The following is a 26979-nucleotide window of genomic DNA, read 5'->3' as shown; positions in this document are numbered from 1 at the left end:
TTTCCGCGAAAATGTACTCCACAGTGGAAGTATTAGTATACATCAGAATAATCTTACACTTGCATAAAAAAAAAGATGTAACAGCTTGTCATCAAATGCCTCTGTTCGATTTTGTTAAGAGTATTGTTGTGCAGAAAAAGAAAATGTTTGCGACAAGTCCACGTGTATTTTGACGGTTACTCAAATAAAAAGTTATGTAATTACAATTGAAAAAGACTTCCTGAAAAACGCAAAAATATATTTTCCTGCAAGAAATTTAAAACGCGGCATTCTTTACCAATCATAAAAATTAGCTGCGTAAAATACAACAACATGGGAAATCAGCAAAATTAAACTGCCGCAAAAAATTTAGTGAAACACGGTAAATGAAAATGTTACATGGTAAATGAAACATTTGCACGGTAAATGTTTTGGACGTGCAGTTGACGTATCTCTCCTCTTTTTTAAAAAACAAAATAAAAAAAACAAAAAACACTACAAAATGAAGCGCTGTTGTACTCACTATTATATAAATAATCCACGTTATACTTTTAGATTGTAAAACAAATGTTAAATATTCAGTAACTTCGCCTGTTGTGTTAAATTTTTCTTGCAATCAAACGCTTGGGTCTCAAAATGAATCACGACGTGCAGCGAGTCAGATAAACTTTCTGTGAGGACAAAAAATATTGGACAGCAAACAGTTGGTATATTTGCCTAACGCGAGCCATTGTCGACAAGTATTTTGCATTTGTTTATATTTAGTAACCAATAGCTAATTTGACCGTCAATTATATCGAGAAAGCCACACATTAACTGTCCCTTTTGTGATCAACAAAAAAGAAAGCGTTGTGTGGTTTGAACCATCTGGCGTAAAATTACCTCCAGTTTTAAATGTCGGCTGTCGGATGAAATCAGTCCCAACAAAGTAAATTTCTCTAATGGTTTTATTTAAAACGTAAATTATGATCGATTATGAATTTCAGAGAAAACAAAGTTATTAGGTGTTAGTGTTGGAACACTTTGTTCATTCAATTTACAATTCCTAGCCCATTATCCACAAGTATTCAATCCCTAAATCTTGTCGATGTTCATTCCAATTATTCATTATTCCGAGAAAGTACTCGATGTTCCTTTTAAATCACATGTCAAGAGTGAAGTAAAAAAGTATATTGCGACTCTCAGGATCATACTCGTGCTAATTGTCATGTTCTGCAACAGATGTTTGAATTTTAATCAGTTAGTGAATTTATACGTCCAGTACTGTACTGGTGATTACGACCGCTAACAAGCCAAGGCGATCCCAGCATCAACTTACCATCCTTTGCTGACTAAGGTACAGTGGATTTGCACTATGTTTCAGATAACTCGAACAATGCATATGGCTGCTACAAGGGATAACTGAAATGTTATCCCTTGCAACCGTTTTTGGGCTTTCTCAGTAGTATTTGGCTATCTTGAACGATATGTAAGGTTCATTCTCCTATATGTCCACTCCTTAACTAGAACTGAGATGAAACATCCGCCTTTCAAAATCAGAAAATAGTTTGGGCAAAATTCACGTACAAATCAAATACTAATCTTACATTTCACGTATACGAAGTATTAATACTGTAGTCGAGTCAGCGGCTCAATCAAATTTCCCGTTATTTCAACTTTTAACTCATTTAATACCTTGGTAATATTTGCTGTTTTACAATAATTGAATGTAGAGACGGTAGCCTTTTTTTTTAGGGAAGACTAAATTATTAACTTTACCATTACGATCGTTCAAGCGTTTTCACGATATTTCAAGTCATTTTTTTCTGATGTGCAAAATTTCCTTCAAATTAAAGGATACCCCCAAAATAATAGTTTTTAAGGTAAAAAAAGAAAACAAAACTAGTAAGGGGTAATAATTTGCCATTTTTTTTTTCAGCATTGTCCGTAAGGTAACTCTTTTCAAACTCTGACAACCTCTTATATCAGGTGGCTGCGACTTTCCTGACGCCACCTGTCTTGCACGTAATTTCTGCTGGTTCTAATTTTTACGATTTTTGCGTTTCATTTTTCTTTTCTTTTTTCATGATGGAAAAAATAGTGCAAATATGAAATACCACAACAATGTTTTATCAGAAATACATTCCACAGTAGAAATATCAGTCCAATCAGTATCATATTTACATGTGTTTCAAAAATTGTGTAGGTGCCTATGAATTTTAAATGAATTAATTTCCGACTTTTTTAGCGATAACTCTGGAGATAATGTATGAAATGGAACAGGACCTGTTCATACTCCATTAACAGAGCTGTCAGCCACTCCATAACAAGACGTTATTGTAATACTTTGACCCTTATTTTGACTATCTTTTTTAATGTAACTCAACAAAGATGTTGTAATTATACTTGAATTTGACTTGCTGAAAATCGCAAAAATTAAATCACTACATTTACAAGATAAACCATTTTCTACCAAAACTGAACTCCCGCGCGGTCGGCAAAACTGAACTCCCGCGAAAATGTAGTGCCATATACGGCAACCTCTTTAAATGTAGTTTACCAAATGAAAAACGTAGACCAAATCCATTAAGGCAGCGGCAAACGAGGACACACGGTTGTCCGTGATGTTTCTTGGGTGAGCAAATGAGCGGGACACACTAATAAATGCGTGTTGTTGTTTTTTTTTTTCACGCTGCGAAACCGGCAAAACATTTGTTGCGGACACAAAATAATTTTGAAAAAAAAAGTCAGGACAAATTTTACACAAATTGTGTGTCCGCAACAATGTGTCGTCGCTTGTAAGGGTCCTTAAATAATCATATTTAAAAGCGGGACTTTAAGAAGTCTTAAAAGCGGGACTTTTTAAAGAGTTTTAAAAGGTATGCACATTTACGGAGTCTTCTTAAGAGTGTGCACATTTAAGGAGAACTATAGGTATTACTTTTAAAAAAGTCTTAAAAGCGGATTTTTTAAAATGGTTAAAATGTTAAGCTCCGGCTAAAACGATCAAACATTTTCGTCCAACATCGTGTTTGTCTCACACAAAATTTAGTGGCTAAACGAGCGAACAATGTTTGATCAAACATCTACCAAAATGAGCCCACATAACGCTTTGTGTGTATTACCGCTGAAATTATGGCGCGAAGTCACATAGATTCGGTTTCTGATTGGTTGCTTTTTCCCGCTTGGGCTTGCTTTGTTTGCAGAGGTGGCTAAACGATCAAACATCTGCTCGTGAAGCAAAATGTTGGATGAAAATGTTTGATCTAGATCAAACATGGGAAACCATTTAAATTCAATGTTAACGTTGAGAAAGGTGGCTAAACGGTCAAACATGCTCTTCCAACACGATGTTGGACGAAAATGTTTGATCGTTTATCCGAGGCTTTAAAATTAAAAGTGGCACTTCTATGAAGTGGGTGAGATAAATATATATACTAGGATGTTATTGACAACTAGTGTAGTGCGTTAATTATTTGTAAAGAGGCTCAATTCTTGAAAACATTCAACAGATAGACGATATTCGAGATGCACGCATCGACTGAGGGATCTTTCATAAACCCGACTTTGAAAGATGATAAGGCGACTTCGGTGGAAACCAGGCCAAAGGACCAGGAAAAACGGGAAATGAACGCCGCACAGAAGGAAGCTGGCCGGGCGAACGCTGTGCAAGGATCAAATCGTGCCTTGTTGGTACTGGTCATCACTATGTGCCTAATTTCGCTCGTGGTTCTTCTGCTGACATTATTGATGTTGTTCGGGAAAATCGGCGACGGATGTGGCTGCTCCACAGACGAAGGTACAAAAGATATTGAAAGTATCTAGAAGCATTTATAAAATAATGTAAGTCATATCTGTATTTCTATGTCAGCGGATATCAGTTCCTGTCTTTTAATGCAGTAGAGGGCGATGACTGAAATAAGCCTAGAAAAAGCTGCAGACGTTTTATCGAGCATTCCCATAAGATGCTTCGTTTGCCAGTTTTAAAGTGGTTTAAAAATTGCCTAACTCACAGCACAACACAGCATCAAAAAACCGTTTCAAAAATACTGCACGTACTTTGAAATATCCTTACGAACTGAAGGAGTTTGGCACACAACTGCAGCATAATTTTCAAAAAACGTTAAAGAGTTGAGCAGGTTTTCGAGCATTTAATAATGTTTACAGAACTAAATAATACTTTTTAACGGTTCGCACTATCAACAATTGGCTTTGCACTGCGATTTAGGAAGCATTGGAGCGGCTTCTACCAGAAATATTACACACTAGTGTATAGAAAGTAAATGTAAATTAAGTTTTTCCCAAATCAAGATGATGTTTAGTAATACTTTCTTGGCTTCGACGAGCAAAATCTCTCAGAAGTTTCACTGACTGCTATTTTGTTAAAAAAAGATGGCTCCAGTTAAACTCCAATAACATCAAATAAAAAATATTTTCCCTAGTTGAATCGGTTCGAATTCTAGCATATAATCGCTGAATGATAAATGAAGGTTTCCTCAAAGTATTTAAGGCGTCTCTTCAAAGCCGAAAAAGGTATGACACAAAGTTTGTATTCGACAACTGCGCCCGGACATGTATCGTTCAGTTTCGATACTGTCTTCGAATGACTTAGTACCGAGCAATAACAAATGAGCACTCACAGTTTTATACGACATTTTAAGAAATAGAAAACATTTTACTTGTTTCTTTCGAGCTATAGAAACATTTGCAAGAGTGGATACCTGGGAGAAATGCAAACGCTGTGGGAACACGAGCCACCAGCGAGGGTATACACAGCTTTTTCGAAATCTCAAAAATATATCAAGTCTGCTTACAATAGCTGTCAAATTTCTCGCAAGGTCATTGCCTAATTTTTATCGTCAAAAAGAGTACAGGCACATAGATGACGAAATCGCTCACGGCTCTTGAAAATTTCGCCTAGCTGTTTACAGCTTGTTTATTTAGCGCTGTTAGTTCTAGAATAACAGACAAATTGCATCTAAACGGCAATTATTTATAGAGTAAAAAAAGAAAATTGCTTAAGATGACTTTTAATTTAGAATAGGGTCAATGTTAATTTTGAGTTAAGTTTGGGTTGTTTAGCGTAGTTTGAGGATTGCGACGCTATAAGTTTTGGGATTATCAATAAGAGGACAGACGCATAAAAAGCGAGCGTTATTTTGTTAAATACATGTAGAACGAGTTTTAACGCGCGTTTTCTTACAGGTTGTTTTCGATCTTATTGCATGTATTTGAATTTTTAGCGTCTTCTATCTCCGACAAAAGCCACACAACGAATGCAGCCAAAATAAAGGCTCTTGAGGCGACTCTTGAGGAGAATAACACAAGCTTTGAACTGGGTCTGGTAAGGACATGTACTGTGATTTAAATATAATATCCTACAATCACGAATAGGATAATTGGTCTTCACAGAAAAAGTGGGACACTAAGGCTCCGTCTACACTGACCCGGGTAAATTTGAAAACGGAGAAATTAGAAAACGCCTTGTAAAATGTTTATCATCACATTAACCCGGGTAAATTTGAAAACGATACGCTTCATCGCACGCAGAGTTACAACGCATGCACAGAGCTTTTTTTAAGCTAATTAAACCTTTTGTTTTGACAGAAAACACGTGACCATTTGACGTCAGCGTTTTCAAAAAGTCCCGGTTTTGCCCGTTTTCGGCGTCCACTCTACACCACCAAGCCGGTATTTTTAAATTTACCTACTTTGGAGAGCGTTTTTCAAAAAGTATCATTTTCGGTGACCGAAAACGCTGGTTCAGTGTGGACGGTTGGCCTAACCGGGGAAAAAAAAGATGCGTTTTCAAATTTACCCGGGTCAGTGTCGACGGGGCCTATAAGTAGGCTTTGTTTATTTTGGGTGACAGAATATAAAGAATGACATAGCACGAATGGTATAGGCACGTGGCCAGTTTACTCGTAAAGGCATAATGGCATGAAATAGTTATAAGGACTTAAAAATAAGACGGACCATTCGGGCCATCTAATATTTTTTTCTTTTCTTTTCCTTTTTTTTTTATATTCTGCCCACCCAAACCAGTTACTCAGACTCCGATCCGCGCTACAAACTACCTAGTCCTTAAAAAAAAATTTGAATTATAGACTATAAGATACTTCACTCACTCACTGGAGCATTCTTTAATTGATTTTATTTTTTTTAAGTTACAACCAACTGAGTCGTGTTTAATTTCCGTCAAAAAGAAAGCGATTGCATCTGATCACATGATTAGTAATAACCCGAAATTCAATCAAAGGCTCCTTAGAGCTACATCATGCATCGCGCCGCAACGGACGCCATTCTGGATTCGGACTACACTTTGGCAATGGTATATTTTGCTTTCATGATAATTTGAACATGTTTATTCTGTAGGATGCTTGACCACAAAAGAACAGATTTGCATTTAACTCACGAAGGCGTAAAATTTCCCTATTATGGTAGAACTTATGGTATATATGTTTTGTTTTGTTTTCTCATGGGACTTTCACTATGAAACTCAGATTTGTTAAAATCCCATGAAAAACGCTTGAAAAGACCATGAACATCATTTCATGACTGGTGAATCTTGCAAAATAATTATTCATGGCCTCATCTGTGGTCATTAAATTCTCGTGAAAAAAAGTGTTTTCATGACGCATGAATTAAAAAGGACTTGGCTTTCATGGGTCATGAATTTTCAATGAAATACCACTTAATGAAAACACACCAAAAAGTTCAATGATTAAGCCATGAAAAAATTAATGGGTCATGAATTATCGTAAAAATAATCATCATGAAATTGCATCACTCATGAAAACACTTTAATTTTTTTTCACGAGAATTTAATGACCACAGATGAGGCCATGAATAATTATTTTGCAAGATTCACCAGTCATGAAATGATGTTCATGGTCTTTTCAAGCGATTTTCATAAGATTTTAACAAATCTGAGTTTCATAGTGTTTCGGCATGTTCAGTTTAAAGAATGCTTGACTTGGCGTGTAATATGGGAGGCACGATCCCTTTCATAGGGATTTTTTCTTGTTCCTTTCTTTTGTTTTCAGATGGAGCGCATTGAAGACCTCGAAAAATTTAAAATTAAGGTACAAAATTTTCATGATAGCTGTATCTCTTTAAAGAGCATTATTTACGTTTCTTTTAAAATGCAATTTTCCGTAATTACCAATTGACTGACAATACACAACATCAAGATTCACTTCCTCTTTAAACGAATAACCGCCCTTTACTGAAATCAGGGTTAATCAAGTAAGGGTTTTTTTTTTTGCCATTTATTCAAAATACATTTACAGCAATCTTGTATTCGTGTGTGTGACCTATTGAGTTTTCTGATTTTCATCAAATACAGACAGAGGCTGGGTACAATGCTCTCCAAGATGATCTCAACATGACAAAGAACGAGTTGTTACTGATAACAGATAACATAACTCTGACTTCAAGGGTTCGTAACGTTAAAGTGTTTTTTTTTTAGCTTGATTTATCTGTTTGTATGTTAAATTGATATCTTTGTTAGGGTTTTTTCATGACCGCTTCCGGAAAGTAACTTGTCAAGCATTTAGATTGTTTATTCAACAAATTGATACAATGCCCATATATGGTCAGGACTCCTTTTTATCCTTTTTATCCTGCGATATACTCATTTGCGAACATGACTATAAGACTGACTTCTTGCCGCAAAACGCTGTAGAACCATAGTTTATGTAACCGTAAAAATGCGTTGAGTTGACAATTTGCTGGATAATAAAACAGCTATCCTGCTTTGCTCTGCTCGATGTTGCGGAATAATATTGTCCTATTTTAGCCAAGCCGACCAAGGCCCGTTCTTAAGTATAAAAGGCGATACACCACACAATTCATAAAGGGTAAGGGTTTTTTTAATTGTGGCGAATAAGTTATATGAGAATTGCCATTTGGCGTACGGGACGAGAGAAGTGTGGATATCACTCCTCCCCGTATTTTTTTCAATAATTCATTTTTTTTTCTTTTATAGATAATTAAAATAAGGCACTTTATTTTGAGAGGCTGCCATTTTAGTTATCTGAGTTTCCGTATAAGTCAGAGGGACAAATGTGTTCTTCTCTCTTATTTCAGCTAAATTACCTTGATGCTGTTTTCACTCGGTTGAAGTCCGTCTTGAACAGAACAAACACTGACGTTGCAGAACTTAAAAGTGCTCAGACAAAGGTAAAGAGATTCTCTCATTCTTTGTATTTAATTAAGAACCAGGTAGCGTTTTCATTTTAGTACTCCATGTGCCCACGTTGTTATAACCAACTCAATGAAAAATAACGCTTATTAACTTCGCTGCGCGGTTCTTGCTCTGCACGTGGTTTGTTAACCGCGCTTTTTGCTCTGCACGGGGTTTATTTTTCGTTTTTGTGGCGGTGACCAGACCCAAACAAATGGTATAGGCACGTGGCCGGTTTACACGTAAAGGCGTAATAGCATGAAAAAGTGGGAACGACTTTAAAATAACACGGACCATTCGGGCCATCTAATTTTTTTTTTTTTTTGCTTTTCTCTTTTTTTTTTATCTATTCTGCCCACCCAAACCAGTTGCTCAGACTCCGATCCGCGCGACAAACTACCTAGTCCTTAGGAAATTTTTGAATTATAGACTATAAGATACTTCACTCACTCACTGGAGCATTACCTTATTGATTTTATTTTATTTTTTAAAGTTACAACCAACTGAGTCGTTTTTAGTTTCCGTAAAAAAGAAAGCGATTGCATTTAATCACATGATTAGTAATAACCCGAAATTCAATCAAAGGCTCCTTAGAGCTACATCATGCATCGCGATATCCAGAACATCCATACAAGAGTCGTCCTACTGACTACTACTGATGTGCTTATTACCATTTATTCAAAATACATTTACAGCAATCTTGTATTCGTGTGTGTGACCTATTGAGTTTTCTGATTTTCATCAAATACAGACAGAGGCTGGGTACAATGCTCTCCAAGATGATCTCAACATGACAAAGAACGAGTTGTTACTGATAACAGATAACATAACTCTGACTTCAAGGGTTCGTAACGTTAAAGTGTTTTTTTTTTTTAGCTTGATTTATCTGTTTGTATGTTAAATTGATATCTTTGTTAGGGTTTTTTCATGACCGCTTCCGGAAAGTAACTTGTCAAGCATTTAGATTGTTTATTCAACAAATTGATACAATGCCCATATATGGTCAGGACTCCTTTTTATCCTTTTTATCCTGCGATATACTCATTTGCGAACATGACTATAAGACTGACGTCTTGCCGCAAAACGCTGTAGAACCATAGTTTATGTAACCGTAAAAATGCGTTGAATTGACAATTTGCTGGATAATAAAACAGCTATCCTGCTTTGCTCTGCTCGATGTTGCGGAATAATATTGTCCTATTTTAGCCAAGCCGACCAAGGCCCGTTCTTAAGTATAAAAGGCGATACACCACACAATTCATAAAGGGTAAGGGTTTTTTTAATTGTGGCGAATAAGTTATATGAGAATTGCCATTTGGCGTACGGGACGAGAGAAGTGTGGATATCACTCCTCCCCGTATTTTTTTTCAATAATTCATGTTTTTTTCTTTTATAGATAATTAAAATAAGGCACTTTATTTTGAGAGGCTGCCATTTTAGTTATCTGAGTTTCCGTATAAGTCAGAGGGACAAATGTGTTCTTCTCTCTTATTTCAGCTAAATTACCTTGATGCTGTTTTCACTCGGTTGAAGTCCGTCTTGAACAGAACAAACACTGACGTTGCAGAACTTAAAAGTGCTCAGACAAAGGTAAAGAGATTCTCTCATTCTTTGTATTTAATTAAGAACCAGGTAGCGTTTTCATTTTAGTACTCCATGTGCCCACGTTGTTATAACCAACTCAAGGAAAAATAACGCTTATTAACTTCGCTGTGCGGTTCTTGCTCTGCACGTGGTTTGTTAACCGCGCTTTTTGCTCTGCACGGGATTTATTTTTCGTTTTTGTGGCGGTGACCAGACCCAAACAAATGGTATAGGCACGTGGCCGGTTTACACGTAAAGGCGTAATAGCATGAAAAAGTGGTAACGACTTTAAAATAACACGGACCATTCGGGCCATCTAATTTTTTTTCTTGCTTTTCTCTTTTTTTTATCTATTCTGCCCACCCAAGCCAGTTGCTCAGACTCCGATCCGCGCGACAAACTACCTAGTCCTTAGGAAATTTTTGAATTATAGACTATAAGATACTTCACTCACTCACTGGAGCATTACCTTATTGATTTTATTTTATTTTTTAAAGTTACAACCAACTGAGTCGTGTTTAGTTTCCGTAAAAAAGAAAGCGATTGCATTTAATCACATGATTAGTAATAACCCGAAATTCAATCAAAGGCTCCTTAGAGCTACATCATGCATCGCGATATCCAGAACATCCATACAAGAGTCGTCCTACTGACTACTACTGATGTGCTTCTTGCCATTTATTCAAAATACATTTACAGCAATCTTGTATTCGTGTGTGTGACCTATTGAGTTTTCTGATTTTCATCAAATACAGACAGAGGCTGGGTACAATGCTCTCCAAGATGATCTCAACATGACAAAGAACGAGTTGTTACTGATAACAGATAACATAACTCTGACTTCAAGGGTTCGTAACGTTAAAGTGTTTTTTTTTTTAGCTTGATTTATCTGTTTGTATGTTAAATTGATATCTTTGTTAGGGTTTTTTTCATGACCGCTTCCGGAAAGTAACTTGTCAAGCATTTAGATTGTTTATTCAACAAATTGATACAATGCCCATATATGGTCAGGACTCCTTTTTATCCTTTTTATCCTGCGATATACTCATTTGCGAACATGACTATAAGTCTGACGTCTTGCCGCAAAACGCTGTAGAACCAAAGTTTATGTAACCGTAAAAATGCGTTGAGTTGACAATTTGCTGGATAATAAAACAGCTATCCTGCTTTGCTCTGCTCGATGTTGCGGAATAATATTGTCCTATTTTAGCCAAGCCGGCCAAGGCCCGTTCTTAAGTATAAAAGGCGATACACCACACAATTCATAAAGGGTAAGGGTTTTTTTAATTGTGGCGAATAAGTTATATGAGAATTGTCATTTGGCGTACGGGACGAGAGAAGTGTGGATATCACTCCTCCCCGTATTTTTTTTCAATAATTCATTTTTTTTCTTTTATAGATAATTAAAATAAGGCACTTTATTTTGAGAGGCTGCCATTTTAGTTATCTGAGTTTCCGTATAAGTCAGAGGGACAAATGTGTTCTTCTCTCTTATTTCAGCTAAATTACCTTGATGCTGTTTTCACTCGGTTGAAGTCCGTCTTGAACAGAACAAACACTGACGTTGCAGAACTTAAAAGTGCTCAGACAAAGGTAAAGAGATTCTCTCATTCTTTGTATTTAATTAAGAACCAGGTAGCGTTTTCATTTTACTCCATGTGCCCACGTTGTTATAACCAACTCAATGAAAAATAACGCTTATTAACTTCGCTGCGCGGTTCTTGCTCTGCACGTGGTTTGTTAACCGCGCTTTTTGCTCTGCACGGGATTTATTTTTCGTTTTTGTGGCGGTGACCAGACCCAAACAAATGGTATAGGCACGTGGCCGGTTTACACGTAAAGGCGTAATAGCATGAAAAAGTGGGAACGACTTTAAAATAACACGGACCATTCGGGCCATCTAATTTTTTTTTCTTGCTTTTCTCTTTTTTTTTTTTATCTATTCTGCCCACCCAAGCCAGTTGCTCAGACTCCGATCCGCGCGACAAACTACCTTGTCCTTAGGAAATTTTTGAATTATAGACTATAAGATACTTCACTCACTCACTGGAGCATTACCTTATTGATTTTATTTTATTTTTTAAAGTTACACCCAACTGAGTCGTGTTTAGTTTCCGTAAAAAAGAAAGCGATTGCATTTAATCACATGATTAGTAATAACCCGAAATTCAATCAAAGGCTCCTTAGAGCTACATCATGCATCGCGATATCCAGAACATCCATACAAGAGTCGTCCTACTGACTACTACTGATGTGCTTATTGCCATTTATTCAAAATACATTTACAGCAATCTTGTATTCGCGTGTTTGAATTATTGAGTTTTCTGTTTTTCATTAAATACAGACAGAGACTGGGTACAATGCTCTCCAAGATGATCTCAACATGACAAAGAACGAGTTGTCACTGATAACAGATAACATAACTCTGACTTCAAGGGTTCGTAACGTTAAAGTGTTTTTTAGCTTGATTTATCTGTTTGTATGTTTAATTGGTATCTTTGTTAGGGTTTTTTTTCATGACCGCTTCCGGAAAGTAACTTGTCAAGCATTTAGATTGTTTATTCAACAAATTGATACAATGCCTATATTTGGTCAGGACTCCTTTTTGTCAGTCTTCCGAGAATATTCTGCGATATACGCATTTGCGAACATTACTATAAGTCTGACGTCTTGCCGCAAAACGCTGTAGAACCAAAGTTTATGAAACCGTAAAAATGCATTAAGTTAACAATTTGTTGGATAATAAAACCGCTATCCTGCTTTGCTCTACTCGATGTTGCGGAATAATATTGTCCTATTTTAGTTAAGCCGGCCAAGGCCCGTTCTTAAGTATAAAAGGCAATACACCACACAATTCGTAAAGGGTAAGGGTTTTTTAAATTGTGGCGAATCAAGTTATATGAGAATTGCCATTTGGAGTATGGGATGAGAGAAGTGTGGATATCACTCCTCCCCCTATTTTTTCCAATAATTCATTTTTTTTTTTCTTTTATAGATAATTAAATTAAGGCACTTTATTTTGAGAGGCTGCCATTTTAGTTATCTGAGTTTCCGTATTAAGACAGAGGGACAAATGTGTTCTTCTCTCTTATTTCAGCTAAATTACCTTGATGCTGTTTTCACTCGGTTGAAGTCCGTCTTGAACAGAACAAACACTGACGTTGCAGAACTTAAAAGTGCTCAGACAAAGGTAAAGAGATTTCCTCATTCTTTGTATTTAATTAAGAACCAGGTTGCTTTTACATTTTACTCCATGTGCTCAGGTTGTCATAACCAACTCATATCAAAAATAACGCTTATTAACTGCGCAGCGCGGTTCTTGCTCTTCACGTGGTTTGTTAACCGCGCTTCTTGCTCTGCACGTGCACGGGGTTTATTTTTTGTTGTTGTGGCGGTGACCAGACCCAAACGAATGGTATAGGCACGTGGCCGGCTTACAAGGCATAATAGCATGAAATAGTGATAACGACTTTAAAATAACACGGACCATTCGGGCCATCTAATATTTTTTTTATTTTCTTTCCTTTTTTTATTCTGCCCACCCAAACCAGTTGCTCAGACTCCGATCCGCGCGACAAACTACCTAGTCCTTAGGAAATTTTTGAATTATAGACTATAAGATACTTCACTCACTCACTGGATTTTTTTTAAGTTACAACCAACTGAGTCGTGTTTAGTTTCCGTCAAAAAGAAAGCGATTGCATCTGATCACATGATTAGTAATAACCCGAAATTCAATCAAAGGCTCCTTAGAGCTACATCATGCATCGCGATATCCAGAACATCCATACAAGAGTCGTCCTACTGACTACTACTGATGTGCTTATTGCCATTTATTCAAAATACATTTACAGCAATCTTGTATTCGCGTGTGTGAATTATTGAGTTTTCTGTTTTTCATCTTATACAGACAGAGGCTGGGTACAATGCTCTCCAAGATGATCTCAACATGACAACGAACGAGTTGTTACTGATAACAGATAACATAACTACTCTGACTTCAAGCCGGGTTAGTAACGTTAACTAGTCTTTCTTTTTCCAACAAGTGTTTTTTTTAGCTTGATTTATCTGTTTGTATGTTTAAGAGCACATGTTACTTACGGTCAAACATTCCCGGCAAGAGTCCTAAAATGGATTTCGCTCATACTCTTACCATGGGTAGGCCTTAATATGAAATAAATCACAGTATACTTTGTTTGGCTAAATATCGATTTGTTTTCGAGACAATCGATAATTCTAAAATCTAGCAGAAGCTCAAAATTTATGCCGAGTTTGTTAGCTTCGCGTCATCAAATAAAGCTCTCTGGAAGGAAAATACCTATATATTAAATGTTGAAGAATGACATCAAATCAGTACGTCGAAAGCAATTTCTGCTCTTCGAGTCATTTTATTTACAAAATATAATTAAATTTATTTGATACACTTTTAATTTGATTCAAAATAGGTCAAACTTATCGAACTATTTAAGTATGAGCGAAGCGAAATAAATGGCCGAAAATTTGTTATTAGACAGATAAATGATTGTTCTTTTAGCTACTAAAAGGATTTCCTGGGAAAATGAATAAGTTCGATGCTTTCAGATCTCAAAGTTGCTTAACCGACCGTGACATTGTCGATCTTATCAACTTTATGTAAACATTCAACGCAAAGGTTAACTTTCCCCATGTGAACTCCAACCGAGTAAAGTAAAAACATAGACTTGCTTACCTTGGTGTTCGCTGATACATTGTAAATCCTGTTTTCCTCATTTACGACAAAACCTAAGCCCTGGGCGAAGCTGGTTATCCGATTTACTTGACGCGCCATTTGTAACTGATTTCCACGTCTTGAAGTGACAGTTCTTTTCTATGCATTCTTGAAAACACTCCAGTCTTGACTGAACAATGTAAAGAGTGTTACGAAGTACTTTGCTTTAAATCAACTTCAAACTTAGCAGCAGTGGTAGATAAATCGGCGAATCTTCGTTTCGAAAACCGCCATTTGAGATTTGTCGGCCCTTTGTCCTGCAGTATGCAGATAATTTATTTCACACTGGAGTAACTTCCGGCACATGAAATCGACAACCACCGTGATCAGCTAGCACCCTGCGTTTTGGTATAGTATTGGTTGAGGCACCATATTATTGCTATATTAATGTATGCTAAACTTTTTGGTTGAACATGTAATTAAGTTTTACTTCAGGTAGCCACCGTTTGAGAAACTTGCTAAATGGTTGCATGACAGCGCTTTTAACTTCCGGGTCGAAAGTTCTTCTGTTGCGTTGCTTCGCTTTATTTTATATTTTTTGTTCTTACCTTTGTCCAAGTTCTTGATTAGGTCAAGGCAAAACAGGTGAAAACAAAACCTAAGATGTTATCGTTGGATCCGTCTTCCGCGAATGCTAAAATATATATATTCTGTTGGAGTCCGGCGTGAACAAAGGAAAGTGCCCCCTGCCAGAGCTTGCGGGGAGGGACGAGCGCCTCGCCGTCAGGGGACCCAAATGTGTTAAAAATATCATAGTCATTATATAAATATTTTGTTTTTTTGCCTGTTTTCCGGTGTGTTTTTGAGTTGATTTGGAAGCTATTAGGGGAAAGACGGCCTAAGTTTCAAATGTTATCCGCAATCTGTTCCTTCGTAAATACGACTGTTGTAATTATAATACGACTCAAGTTTCCAAACAACAAGTAATATAAAGTAATAACTTTATAATCACCTTAATTCTCAATTCCATAGGCGAACTTTATTAGGAGGGAGTTGTGGAAGTTGGGTACTCCCCGAAAACGGCTCTGTGCCGTCCAACGAGGTCGTGATTTTGGGTTCCCGATCTAGAACAGGATTTTTAATAATAGACGATATCTAGAACGAGGTATGGATTTTGAACACACAAAAGTTTCAAATTATTAGCAGCCAAAACGGGGTGACTTGTTTCTAGAACGCGGTATCTTTTGAATGCAAGTTTTTTTCTAACTGAACGGTGTGCTACTTTGGACCCGGGCGGCACATACCCAACCAAAAACATACCAGAGGCCCTTCCAATTTTCTTCGTAAAAAGGGTATTTTATGCTTCTAGAAATGCTCGTTTTTTCTCCAAAATAATGCTCAACTGAAATTATGCTCATTTTTAAAAATAATGCTACTTTGGTATAAATGCATTGTTGTATTTTGCAGTAATAAATACAAAAAATGGCATCACGTCAGAAGTCCATAACAAACTTCTTCTGATTACGTGTACTTTTCTTCACCTAGCTTTAATCGAATGAAGTGAAAAACATCATTTCCTTTATTTTTACACCAATATACACCTTGGTGTAAACAGTCATAAATGTTCGCCGTTTTATTATAAATTGTTTATTGTGACTGGTATTACAACTGCATATACATGATATATGGTCCCTTTCTCCCCACCCCTTCCCCACCTTTCCTTCCCGCTTTCATTTCGCCCAATCCTCTACAGGAGAAAGTAGGAGAGCCTGTTACAGGCTAGACTACACAGAATATATATTTTTTAACATTTACGGAAGACGGATCCAACGACGCCATCTAAGATTTTGTGTACAGCCAACTCTCTCTGAAACGGGCACCTTCGGGACCGGCTCCAACTCAGTCCGTCTAAAAGAGATGTCCGTCTTATAGGGATTTTAATTTAACGGCATTTCAAATTTTCCACTGAAGAAGGGGCAGTAACCCCGAAACGTATGGAAACAGTTATCTACCATCTGGCCCATTTTACATTTACATCTTAAATTATCGTTTACATACACTAGTTATATGCGCTATACAGTCGCACGAAATTTCTGTTAGAGATTTCTATGTTACCATCTCAAAGGGAATTTAGTTACAGTATAAAAATGACTGACTGAAAAAACGACAAGGACAGGACCAACATCAGGTGTCCGCCTTATAGAGGTCTTCAATAAGAGAGAGTCGACTTTACAACTGTTTTGCATATCCTAATCAAGAATTTGAACAAGGGTAAGAAATGGATAAAAAATATGAAACAAAGCGAAGCAACGCAACAGAAGAACTTTCGACCCGGAAGTTAAAAGCGCTGTCATGCAACCATTTAGCAACTCTCTCAAACGATGGCTTACTGAAGTGAAACTTAATTACAAGTTCAGCCCAAAAGTTTTTCATTCAGAGCTTATATTAATATAATAAAAATAGTGCCTCAAACAATATACCAAAGAGCAGGGTGCTATCTGGTCACGGTGGTTGTCGATTTCATGTGCCGGAAGTTACTCAAGTGAGAATTAATTATCTGCATACCGCAGGACAAAGGGCCGACAAATCTCAAATGGCAGTTTCGAAACGAAGATTCGCCGGCCGGCAGTATCGATTTATCTACCACTGCTGCTAAGTTTGAAGTTGATTTAAAGCAAAGTACTTCGTACCCATGTTTACACTGATCAGTTAAGACTGGAGTGTTTTCAAGAATGCATGGAAAAGAACTGTCACTTCAATACGTGGAAACCAGTTACAAATGGCGCGTCAAGAAAATCGGATAACCAGCTTCGCCCAGGGCTTAGGTTTTGTCGTAAATGAGGAAAACAGGATTTACAATGTATCAGCGAACACCAAGGTAAGCAATGTCTATGTTTTTATTTTACTCAGTTGAAGTTCACATGGGGAAAATTAACCTTTGCGTGGAATGTTGACCGTAAAATTATCGATTTTCTCGAAAACAAATCGATATTTAGCCAAACAAAGTACACTGTATACTGTGATTTATTTCATATTAAGGCCTACCCATGGTAAGAGTATGAGCGAAATCCATTTTAGGACTCTTGCATTTTTGTGTGAAATTTGTGCACATGTCCTCTTAATTGGTATCTTTGTTAGGGTTTTTTTAATGATCGCTTCCGGAAAGTAACTTGTCAAGCATTTAGATTGTTTAATCAACAAATTGATACAATGCCCATATATGGTCATGACTCCTTTTTATCAGTCTTCCGTGAATATCCTGCGATTTACGCATTTGGGAACATTACTATAAGTCTGACGTCTTGCCGAAAAACGCTGTAGAACCAAAGTTTATGTAACTGTAAAACGCGTTGAGTTGGCCAAGCCGGCCAAGGCCCGTTCTTAAGTATAAAAGGCGATACACCACACAATTCATAAAGGGTAAGGGTTTTTTAATTGTGACGAATCAAGTTATATGAGAAATGCATTTTTTAGCAAAAAGTAATTCACTGGAAACCTACAGCCATTCGGCGTACGGGATGAGAGAAGTGTATCACTCCTCCTCGGTTTTTTTTTTTTTCAATAATTCATTTTTTTTTTCGTCTATAGATAATTAAAATAAGGCACTTTAGTTTGAGAGGCTGCCATTTTAGTTATCTGAGTTTTCGTATAAGTCAAAGGGACAAATGAGTTCTTCTCTCTTATTTCAGCTAAATTACCTTGATGCTGGTTTGACTCGGTTGAAGTCCGCCTTGAACAGAACAAACACTGACGTTGCAGAACTTAAAAGTGCTCAGACAAAGGTAAAGAGATTTCCTCATTCTTTGTATTTAAGAGTGACTTTCACGATCGGCCAAGCAAAAATGTGATTTCGTGGCAGAAATTTGTAAAATCGTAGGAAGTCGATACAGCACTGGATGCTCATTAGCAATTATTGGATGAGGCTGAGTATGATATGAAGAATTATGCAGAACGAGGAGGGTGTTATCCGCCGAAGCCGAAGGCTGAGGCGGATAACACCTTCCGTGATCTGCATAATTCTTCATATCATACGAAAGCCGAATTCAATAATTGTTTTTTTATTCATTCAAAATATTTTCAGAGCTCCAAATGCACAAAATGAATTTAATAGGGTTTTGACAATATAGGCAAAGTACACAAATACACAACAACGATCGCTTTTAAAATTGATTTAAACTTCAAATCTCGGTTACCTAGATTAAAATTCCCTGTCCTTTATAAAGTCGATATTCAGCAGTTGCTTAAAGTGTCTAGTGAAGCCAAATCTGATGACACAAAGCGACTTTTTTGAGTACAGGTTTTCATCGTTCTTGCTTACTTCGACGTAGAATGTTCGTAAAACCGCGCCAAGTCCACCGCTGTGGCTGGTTCGGAATTTTTTTTTAAAGATACGCTTTAGTATTGATGAGTCCTGTCTAGGACGATGATGTTCTAGTGTCCTATGATGTCACTGCGCTTTTTACAAACATACCAGTGAACGAAACCATCGAGATCCTGGCAGACAAAGCCTTTACAAACGACTGGTTCAATAAGACGTACGGCCTTCAATTGAAGAAAGAACAACTGATTGAGCTTGAAGTAGTAGTGAAAGACCAACTCGTGCAGTTTGATGGCGAGCTCTATGAGCAGATTGACGGCGTGGCCATGGGTTCACCCCAAGGACACCTACTAGCAAACACGTTTATGTGTTCCTTAGAGGAGAAATTACAAGAAGACGGCCAAATGCCCAGCTACTACAAACGATATGTCGACGACACACTTGCGATCATGCCTGGCCTCCAATTGCAAGCAGCTACCTCTATTTTTGATGTTCTGAACTCCAAACACCCCTCCTTAACCTTCACCATGGAAATTGCTACAGACAACACCCTTGCTTTTCTGGGAATGAGCATATCAAAGACCACGTTTGCAAAACTTCGTTACCTAACTCGACTAATTGGCTCAACGGTTAAGGCATTTATTCACGACCAAGCCATCAGAAACAGGTCCAGTGTGTCTAACGAAAACTCTAAAGAAGAACCCATTAGGATCACCATCCCGTTCAAAGACCAGAGATTGGTTGACAACACAAGAAAACAACTTCAATCCCTGGGCAGCAAAATCGGCGTGCGCCTACAACCAGTTTTCACGAGCCGAAAAATAGGAGACCTTCTTAAACTCAAGGAAGAGAAACCTAAAATCATGAGCGAACAATGCGTTGTTTACTATTTCAAATGTGGTCTATGCGATATGGACTCTGTCGGTTATACTAATCGACACTTTCATCAACGTGTTGCCGAACACAGTTCTCAGAATTCGTCCATTGGAAAACACATGTTGAACACGCACAGGGTCTCAAAACCAAAGCTAATTAACAACTTCTCAGTTTTAAAGAAATGCCGCAGCAAATTTGATTGCCTCATCAACGAAATGCTGATTATTCAAGACCTGAAGCCAACTTTAAACGTGCAAAGTGATTCAATCCGCGCGAATATTTTTACATAACCATGCAGCAAATGTCTATTATACTATTTTCCACAAACTAATTTAAATTCACAACGCCTTACCTTAAATAATGGTGTTAGTTACATCGAAAAGTCGGACAAGTTTAGTTTTAATATTTCTACTGAAGTTTTTCAGTAAACCGTTGATTATACGAAGTTCAAATGTACCTAAAAAATAAAATAACTAAAAAGCCTGTTTAAAAAGGTACGTTTTTAAATGTCTCTTAATTCTTCCATGATATGTTTGAACAACAATGCCCAGGATAAACCTTCTACTCATACTTCATGCAAAATAGTCGGTATCTCGACGAGATCTTTGAATGAAGCTGTGTCATCTAGAGGATTTCTGAAATCTGAGGGAAAACCACTGAGACAAACATGCCCTGACTTGTAAGGTTTGCGTCATTGGTAAATTAATTCCCCGGGGAATTCCCATTCAGCAAAAATTCTAATTCTAAGGGGACACACCATGAACGTAATGGGGCTCCTGAAAATATCTAATTGCCCTAGTGTTCTTCTCAAATTTGATTTAATTATTTGGCGAGACTTCGAGTCACTTACCTGGTAATTTTTAAAAGGTATAAATCAGTTACTAATGGAAACTTTACGACTCCTTTGTTCTTCAAATGTTCGATTTTGAAAAAAGTATCTTTTTCATACTATAAACTAAAAATATGTTTCAGCGGGCTAGAATTTATACTTTAAACAGATATTACGTTCGTGTCATGAAATGTGCTGACGGTGTAACTTTCAATTTCACAAGACCTTCAATAACATCGGCTGGTCTTCTAGTCGCGCAATGTTGAAGAGCTGTTAACCCCAGTTACTAATGGAAACTTCACGAATCCTTTATACATCTTTACTTAGCATGTTTAGTATGAAATGTTCGACTTTTTAACGAATTTATTTTTCTTGATGTGACATTGAAAGGATTTCCGAGATCTAAAGGAAAATTATTGAGACAAGCATGCCCAGACTTGAAAGGTTTACGTCATTCAATAAAATTCCCACTCTGCTAAAAACAGCTCAAGCGTTCTTCTTAAATTTGAATTAATTCTTTGCCTCAATATTCCATTCTTGGAACGAGTAATTCAATGTTTAAACAGGAATTCGATACAACACTAGATGTTGATTTAATAGATCGTCTGGCTTCACGGAACAGGATCATGGGCATTTGGACAGCGTTAGCATATAAGAAAAATAATTAATTGCAGATGGAACTAGTCGACCATGAAATGTCACACAAGGTGTTTTCTTACCGTGTTGTTTTTCAGTCGCAACATTTTTTGACGCAATTAATGGGGAGTGGGGGGGGGGGTGCATTTGTCCCCCACAAGGTTCCTGTAGGTTGGTCACTTGGCCAGCGCGGTTTTAAGCAAGCTCTAAGAGCTTCTTGTTTCTAATAACACTCGGCCAATGAAGCTTTTGAAATTGTAATTCTTATTCGTTTGCATGATATTTCAAGTTCGATCTAAGTAAAGCAATTGTATCTACCTAGTGAACACATGATTTGAATAGAAAATGTTCCGTCCACAGTATCGTTTTCCGGCGTGTCGTTTTCCAGGGACGGCGGAGCAGTTTTCCAGGTGGGAGGGGCTGACTAGTGACTTTAAGTGGGGGGGCTTAAGAGACTTTTCTCTTAGTAAGTCTTTTTTTTTTCGGGAAAAGTGGGGGTGGGGGGTAAAGTCCCCCCAGCCCCCCCCCCGGCTCCGCCGTCCCTGTTTTCAATAAGTTCACAGTCCACATAATCGATAAATTTGAAAACGAAACGCGGCATAGGCCCCAGATGAATGGTAGAGCATGCGTATATTACTCGAGCACGCACTAAATTCAAATTAGGGAGTTTAATAAGGTTCTTTTCGACGCCGAGAACAACGAAAATAAAAAAAAACCTTAGGGTTTCTACTTTACATCAGTAAAAACCGCGATAAACCAAATTAGTCATTTAGTCAATCATTTTCATTTTTTTCCACTCTGGAGACCGTTTTCGAAAAGTTCCGTTTGTAATGACCGCGAAAACGCCGTTTTAGTTTTGATGGTTGACGGGGCCTAAGAGATAATCCCACCGGGGGAGCTGAATGTATATCTCAGTGAGTTCATTATTGCATCTTGCCTTTTTTCGTGAAACTGAAAAAAATTCAAGAATTTGTACTTTCCATCACTTTTTTTTTTTCTACATAGAACTTTGTACTAAAATCTATTTAATCAGATCTCAACAATCTTATTTCGTAGGAGAAAGTGATTTACCATCAGTCCATGACTCCTTCTTGGCTTGAGGCGCATGCGTCCGACATCAACAGTTTTCGTTTGAGCACCACTGAACAGCTCACGTTCATTGAAGGTCCAACAGAAGATCACGTCGCTCTCCTTAAAGTACCAGTTATTCCTGCTAATGTCTTGCACAATTCTACCCAGTTAACAGTTAAAATTGTTGTTTTCAATGATGTCGACATCGGAACAAAACAGGACAGCGATATCAGATATGGCCTGTCTGATGGAAAAAGCTTTGTTGGCTTTAAGACTGCGGATAAATCGAATTACTTTAACCGAGTCCCCTGTTTTGGAAATGAAGGGATCTCTGGCACCAGTTTCACTGATCAAAGGGTGATCAGCAATTTATCGCCCAGACCAAGCGACACTTTCTATCCCGGCCAGTTTGTTATCACTCTCAAGTTGGATGCACATGAAAGCTGGGGCTCTTGTTACACTGCTCATGACGGGGGCTTCGTGAAGACCGCTGACTTCAACAGCCGACTAGTGCTCAGCAACGGACTCACCCTAGAGGTTTATAAACACAACAAAGAGGAGAGAGTTGGGATTAAGTTTATCGAGGTCACCGTTGTAGAAGATATTTAGTGTGAACAATCAGCTTGTCAAGATCTATTTATCAGCTATCTCAGTATGCACACAATCATAAGAAGTATGCCAAGTAAAGACAACTATTTATTAATTTATTAAACTAAATAAAAAATAAACTGATAAACTGCAGGAACAACAGCTTCGAATTCAGTGTAAGTTTTGGAGATAAGTCGTTGAGGATGTCATGTTATTGCATCATGTTGTTTAAACGTAGTTGATTTTATATTGGCTTGCTAAATCGATGCTAAAATAAAACCAGTGTGGGAAAAAATGTGGGGTGCCTGACTAATTTTTCTCGTTACACTTTTGGAACATTCACCACACAGCAGCCAATCAAAAAGTGACGTCCCCCACCCTGTTTAACCTACAACAGTGTCTGCATTAGGGTTGCTGGGTTAGGGTTTTTTTTTTTGGCTAGTCCCAAACAAAGCAATCTTTCTTTTATTTCAAATGCTAATATTTTCCTGGGTACAAGGCGTTGAACAGTCTTTTTGAGCGAAATAAATTGTTCCTACGCTGGAAATAGCTGAGACCGCTGAGTTGAATTAGCGCTCGGTTCTCGCATAACTAAACTGAAAACTGAAATATTAAAGACCTTTCAGACGTAAATCGTAAAACCTATAGAAAACAAGAATTTTCAGTGGTTCATGTTGGAATACTCAATGTCTATTCACTGTTCTTAGCAGGTTATCCACAATTATTAAATTTTCAGCCACGGATATTGCATTTCTATCATTCTGATTGGTTCACTCAATCCCGGTTGTCAGCTCGTATACCTTAGTTTGACCTTATTTGGAAAATGATTGCGTTACTGTTGCCAAGCTAAAAATTTTCGCCGGGAAGCGAAATTTCCTTCGGACAAAATGGACGAAAAAAGTAGATTTTGCGAGCTTTCTACTGAAGAAATACAAGAAATGCTAGAAAATGCCATACCGACATCAACAAAGAAAGTTACAAACTTCGGTTTGAGGTTATTTAATGGTACGTATTTCTCAAATTTCCTTACAAATTTTTAACAATTTTAACTCTTCCGTGCGTTGAAAATTTTTACGTAACAACAACTACAACAAAGTTACCTTTAAATTTTTCAGAGTGGATTGTAATTCCTAGTGGGAGTAAGTTTTCAAAGCCATTAGAGGTAATGTGCAAAGAAGAGCTAAATTCCTCCATTAAAGCTATCAGAGGGGCCATTGACCGCTTTCTCCGCTCACACAACAAGCCTTTCTCCATAATTGCTGACCCCGCTTTTAACGAAGCAAATTAAGTGTTAGACGCGTTCGTGAAAGACCTGAGGAAAACGGGAAAGATTGCCGGCGTCGTTCACAAAAAAAAAAAATCAGTTTCCAAAGAGCAGATGAAGAAACTCTTCGACAGCGGCGAACTTGGATCGGCCGACAGCCTGAATCCGGCCCGCACAATTACAGAGGACGGCTTGGTTGTACCTCGGCCTCTTTTTCGCTTGTTTACAAAAAATTTCACGGGCGAGCACTATCCATCCAATCATATTATTTCCGAAACCAAAATTACTAAGATTGTACTGTCATAAAAATACCGTGTGTCACAAAATTTCTGCTGGTTAAAGTTTTTCATGATTCGCCAAAACTTAACCGCAAATAAAAATTTCAGCAAAATTGTTTTCCGCGAAAATTTACTTCACAGTGGAAATATCAGTATACATCAGAATCATCTTACACTTGCATCCAAAAATATGTAAAAGCTAAATGACTCTGTTCGACTTTGCTAATAATATTGTTGTGCAGAAAAAGAAAATGCTTGCGACAACTCGGAGGATAATTTATCATGATAAAATGAAACAGAGTAGACAGTCACTCTAGAACAATCCTTTTATATTGTAATACAGTGGAACCCCGCTTAATACCGACACCCGCTTAATACGGACACCCCGGTATTACGGACAGTTTCGTTGGTCCCGACGAAAACCTCATACATTTTCTCGTAAATTAACCCGCTTAATACGGACACCCGTTAATACGGACAACGGGCACTTTTCTGTGTCCCGAGTGACAAACTGTCATACATTGTCAACCCCGCTTAACGGACACTGCATGTTTATCTGTGCACTGTCAATTTTCATTGTCGCGATTATTTGCCAACTTGAAGACATTGGACCCTGGCCAAATAATGACTGAATTCGACGAGTTAAAACGATTTTATTACAAAGAGTAGCTTAATAGCTTGACCACTGGTGTTTGACCCTTGTACTTAAAGTCCTTTAATAAGGTTTTCTGACTGCTGTTCTATTTAAAAGTTTCACTTTCTTTGCATTGCCTTTTGCTGTAGCCATCGCTTGTAGTCTTCTTCCTCTTTGAGGTCCTTAGCTTGCCACTATCAGCAACAGCCTCTGTTCGTATTGCTGGGTTGTTGTCAACGTCTAGTCATAGTTACTAACTATGGTCTAGTAATTGTTCGAGTAAATCCACGTGCGACATTTTCAAATAATTCCACTGTTGAAATTATTAAAGTTTATATAGTACGAGTGTCTGACTAGACCGTAAGGTTTTCGTAAAAACTATTTATTTTAGTCAGAGAGTTCACAGTTTGCATTTGTTACAGTTGCAGTACAATTTTAAAAACAACGTTTTGTTGCCGTAAAAACCGTTGCCTTCGTCTTTGTGTCGATAAAATATGTATCCGTGACTTTTTTCTGAGACCCCGCTTAATAAGGACACCCCGTTAATACGGACAATTTGGCCCGGCGGGGGGGGGGGGGGTTCTTGACCTAAGTTTAGGTATAGGGGTGCCGCTGGAGGTTTGAAACCCTGACCCTGTTTAGGACAATAAAAACTTAAAATGCCTACCCTGTGTAGGACAACACCCCCTATTCTAAGACCCTATTTAGGACAAAGGACAACATCAACAATCATTTACGCTTTATGGTGATTGCGTCCCATACGCGATGTTTGAAGCATTGAAATGCAAAAACGCCTATCCGGCCGAATAAAATAATGCTTTTTATTGAAGCGAAAGCGAAAACAATGTAAATACATGGACGACAGTCTTGCAGCCATACCCTGTCTAGGACAGCTTCAGGCCCTGTTTAGGACAGAGGAGCTTGAAATTATATACCCTGTTCAGGACCGGAGGAGTCAAAAACCATACCCTATCCAGCGGCACGTCCCCGTATAGGCCATATAGGGGAGTGCCCCCCCCCCCGGGCAATTTGGCCTGTCCCCTTGGTGTTCGTATTAACGGGGTTCCACTGTATATTTACACTTATTTTGAAACGTTTTACACCCACATGACGTTTCACCTGTATTTTGACGGTTACTCAACTAAAAAGTTCTGTAATTACAATTGAAAAAGACCTCCAGAAAAACGCAAAACTGAATCATAAAAATTAGCTCCGCAAACTGAAATACAACAACATGGGCAATCCGTTAAATTAAACAGCCGCAAAAATTTAGTGAAACACGGTAAATGAAAATGTTACATTGTAAATGAAACATTTGCGCGGTAAATGTTTTGAACAAGCTTGACGTATCCCTGCTCTTTAAAAAAAAAATACTACAAAATGAAGCGCTGTTATACTCAAAATTAAATCATCCACGTTACACCTTTAGATTGTAAAACAAATGTTCAATATTCAGTGACCTTGCCTGACTGTTAAGGTTTTCTTGCAATCAAACGCTTGTCTCAAAATGAATAGACGACGTGCCGCGAGTCAGATAAACTTTCTGTGAGGACAAAAAATATTGGACAGCAAACAGTTGGTATATTTGCATAACGCGAGCCATTGTCGACAAGTATTTTGCATAGGGTATATTTGAGTAAAGAATAGCTAATTGTACCGTCAATCATATTGAGAAAGCCACACATTAACTGTCTTTTTTGTGGTCAACAATTGATATCTTCCTCCTTTAAATCTATTGAAAAAAAGAGCGTTGAGTGGTTCAAATCATCTGGCGTAGTATCGCGACCCCCTTAGGGTTTTGCTAAGACGCGAGCCGTCAATATATTTCGTTGTGGTGCTGTCGCACTTGTCTGGCCTGTAATTGGATCTAAAATTGAAACTGACGTCGCTGCACTGAATTGGGTTCCGCTCACGTACGCATCAAGATTCAAATTTTTTTGAATAAATCGGCGGTAATCTTTTATCTCTTGCCGTTTGCACAGTTCGAACAAATTTTACTGTACTCTTATTCATCTCTAAGAGTTAGTGTAAGAGGGAGCTTGATGAGGACGAAGAAAAACAGGTAATG

At 37.7% G+C, this 26979-nt stretch overlaps 2 protein-coding genes across 2 annotated transcripts in view; both read left to right on the top strand.

Moving 5' to 3' along the window:
• Positions 1-1209: 1209 nt before the first annotated feature.
• LOC144635181 (uncharacterized) lies at positions 1210-22997 on the top strand. The gene is made up of 15 exons (XM_078494259.1): positions 1210-1315; positions 3471-3757; positions 5202-5302; positions 7005-7043; positions 7307-7399; positions 8050-8142; positions 8898-8990; positions 9644-9736; positions 10486-10578; positions 11231-11323; positions 12075-12167; positions 12828-12920; positions 13641-13739; positions 18107-18199; positions 22133-22997. Exons 2-15 carry the CDS (start codon positions 3487-3489, stop codon positions 22754-22756), a joined length of 1971 nt encoding a protein of 656 aa, XP_078350385.1. The 5' UTR covers positions 1210-1315; positions 3471-3486; the 3' UTR covers positions 22757-22997.
• A 1544-nt stretch (positions 22998-24541) lies between these two features.
• Positions 24542-26979, top strand: part of LOC144635213 (uncharacterized) — a 70046-nt gene continuing 67608 nt past the window's right edge. The window contains exon 1 of the mRNA XM_078494301.1: positions 24542-26973. The gene's annotated coding sequence lies outside the window, so the exon portion shown is untranslated. The remainder of the gene's footprint in view (positions 26974-26979) is intronic.

This window comes from Oculina patagonica, chromosome 13 (assembly GCF_052425735.1).
Source record: "Oculina patagonica isolate OP01 chromosome 13, crgOcupat, whole genome shotgun sequence".
Classification (NCBI taxonomy): Eukaryota; Metazoa; Cnidaria; class Anthozoa; order Scleractinia; family Oculinidae; genus Oculina; species Oculina patagonica.
The sequence above is the reverse complement of the archived record's forward strand: the minus strand, read 5'-3'. Positions and strand labels throughout refer to the sequence as shown.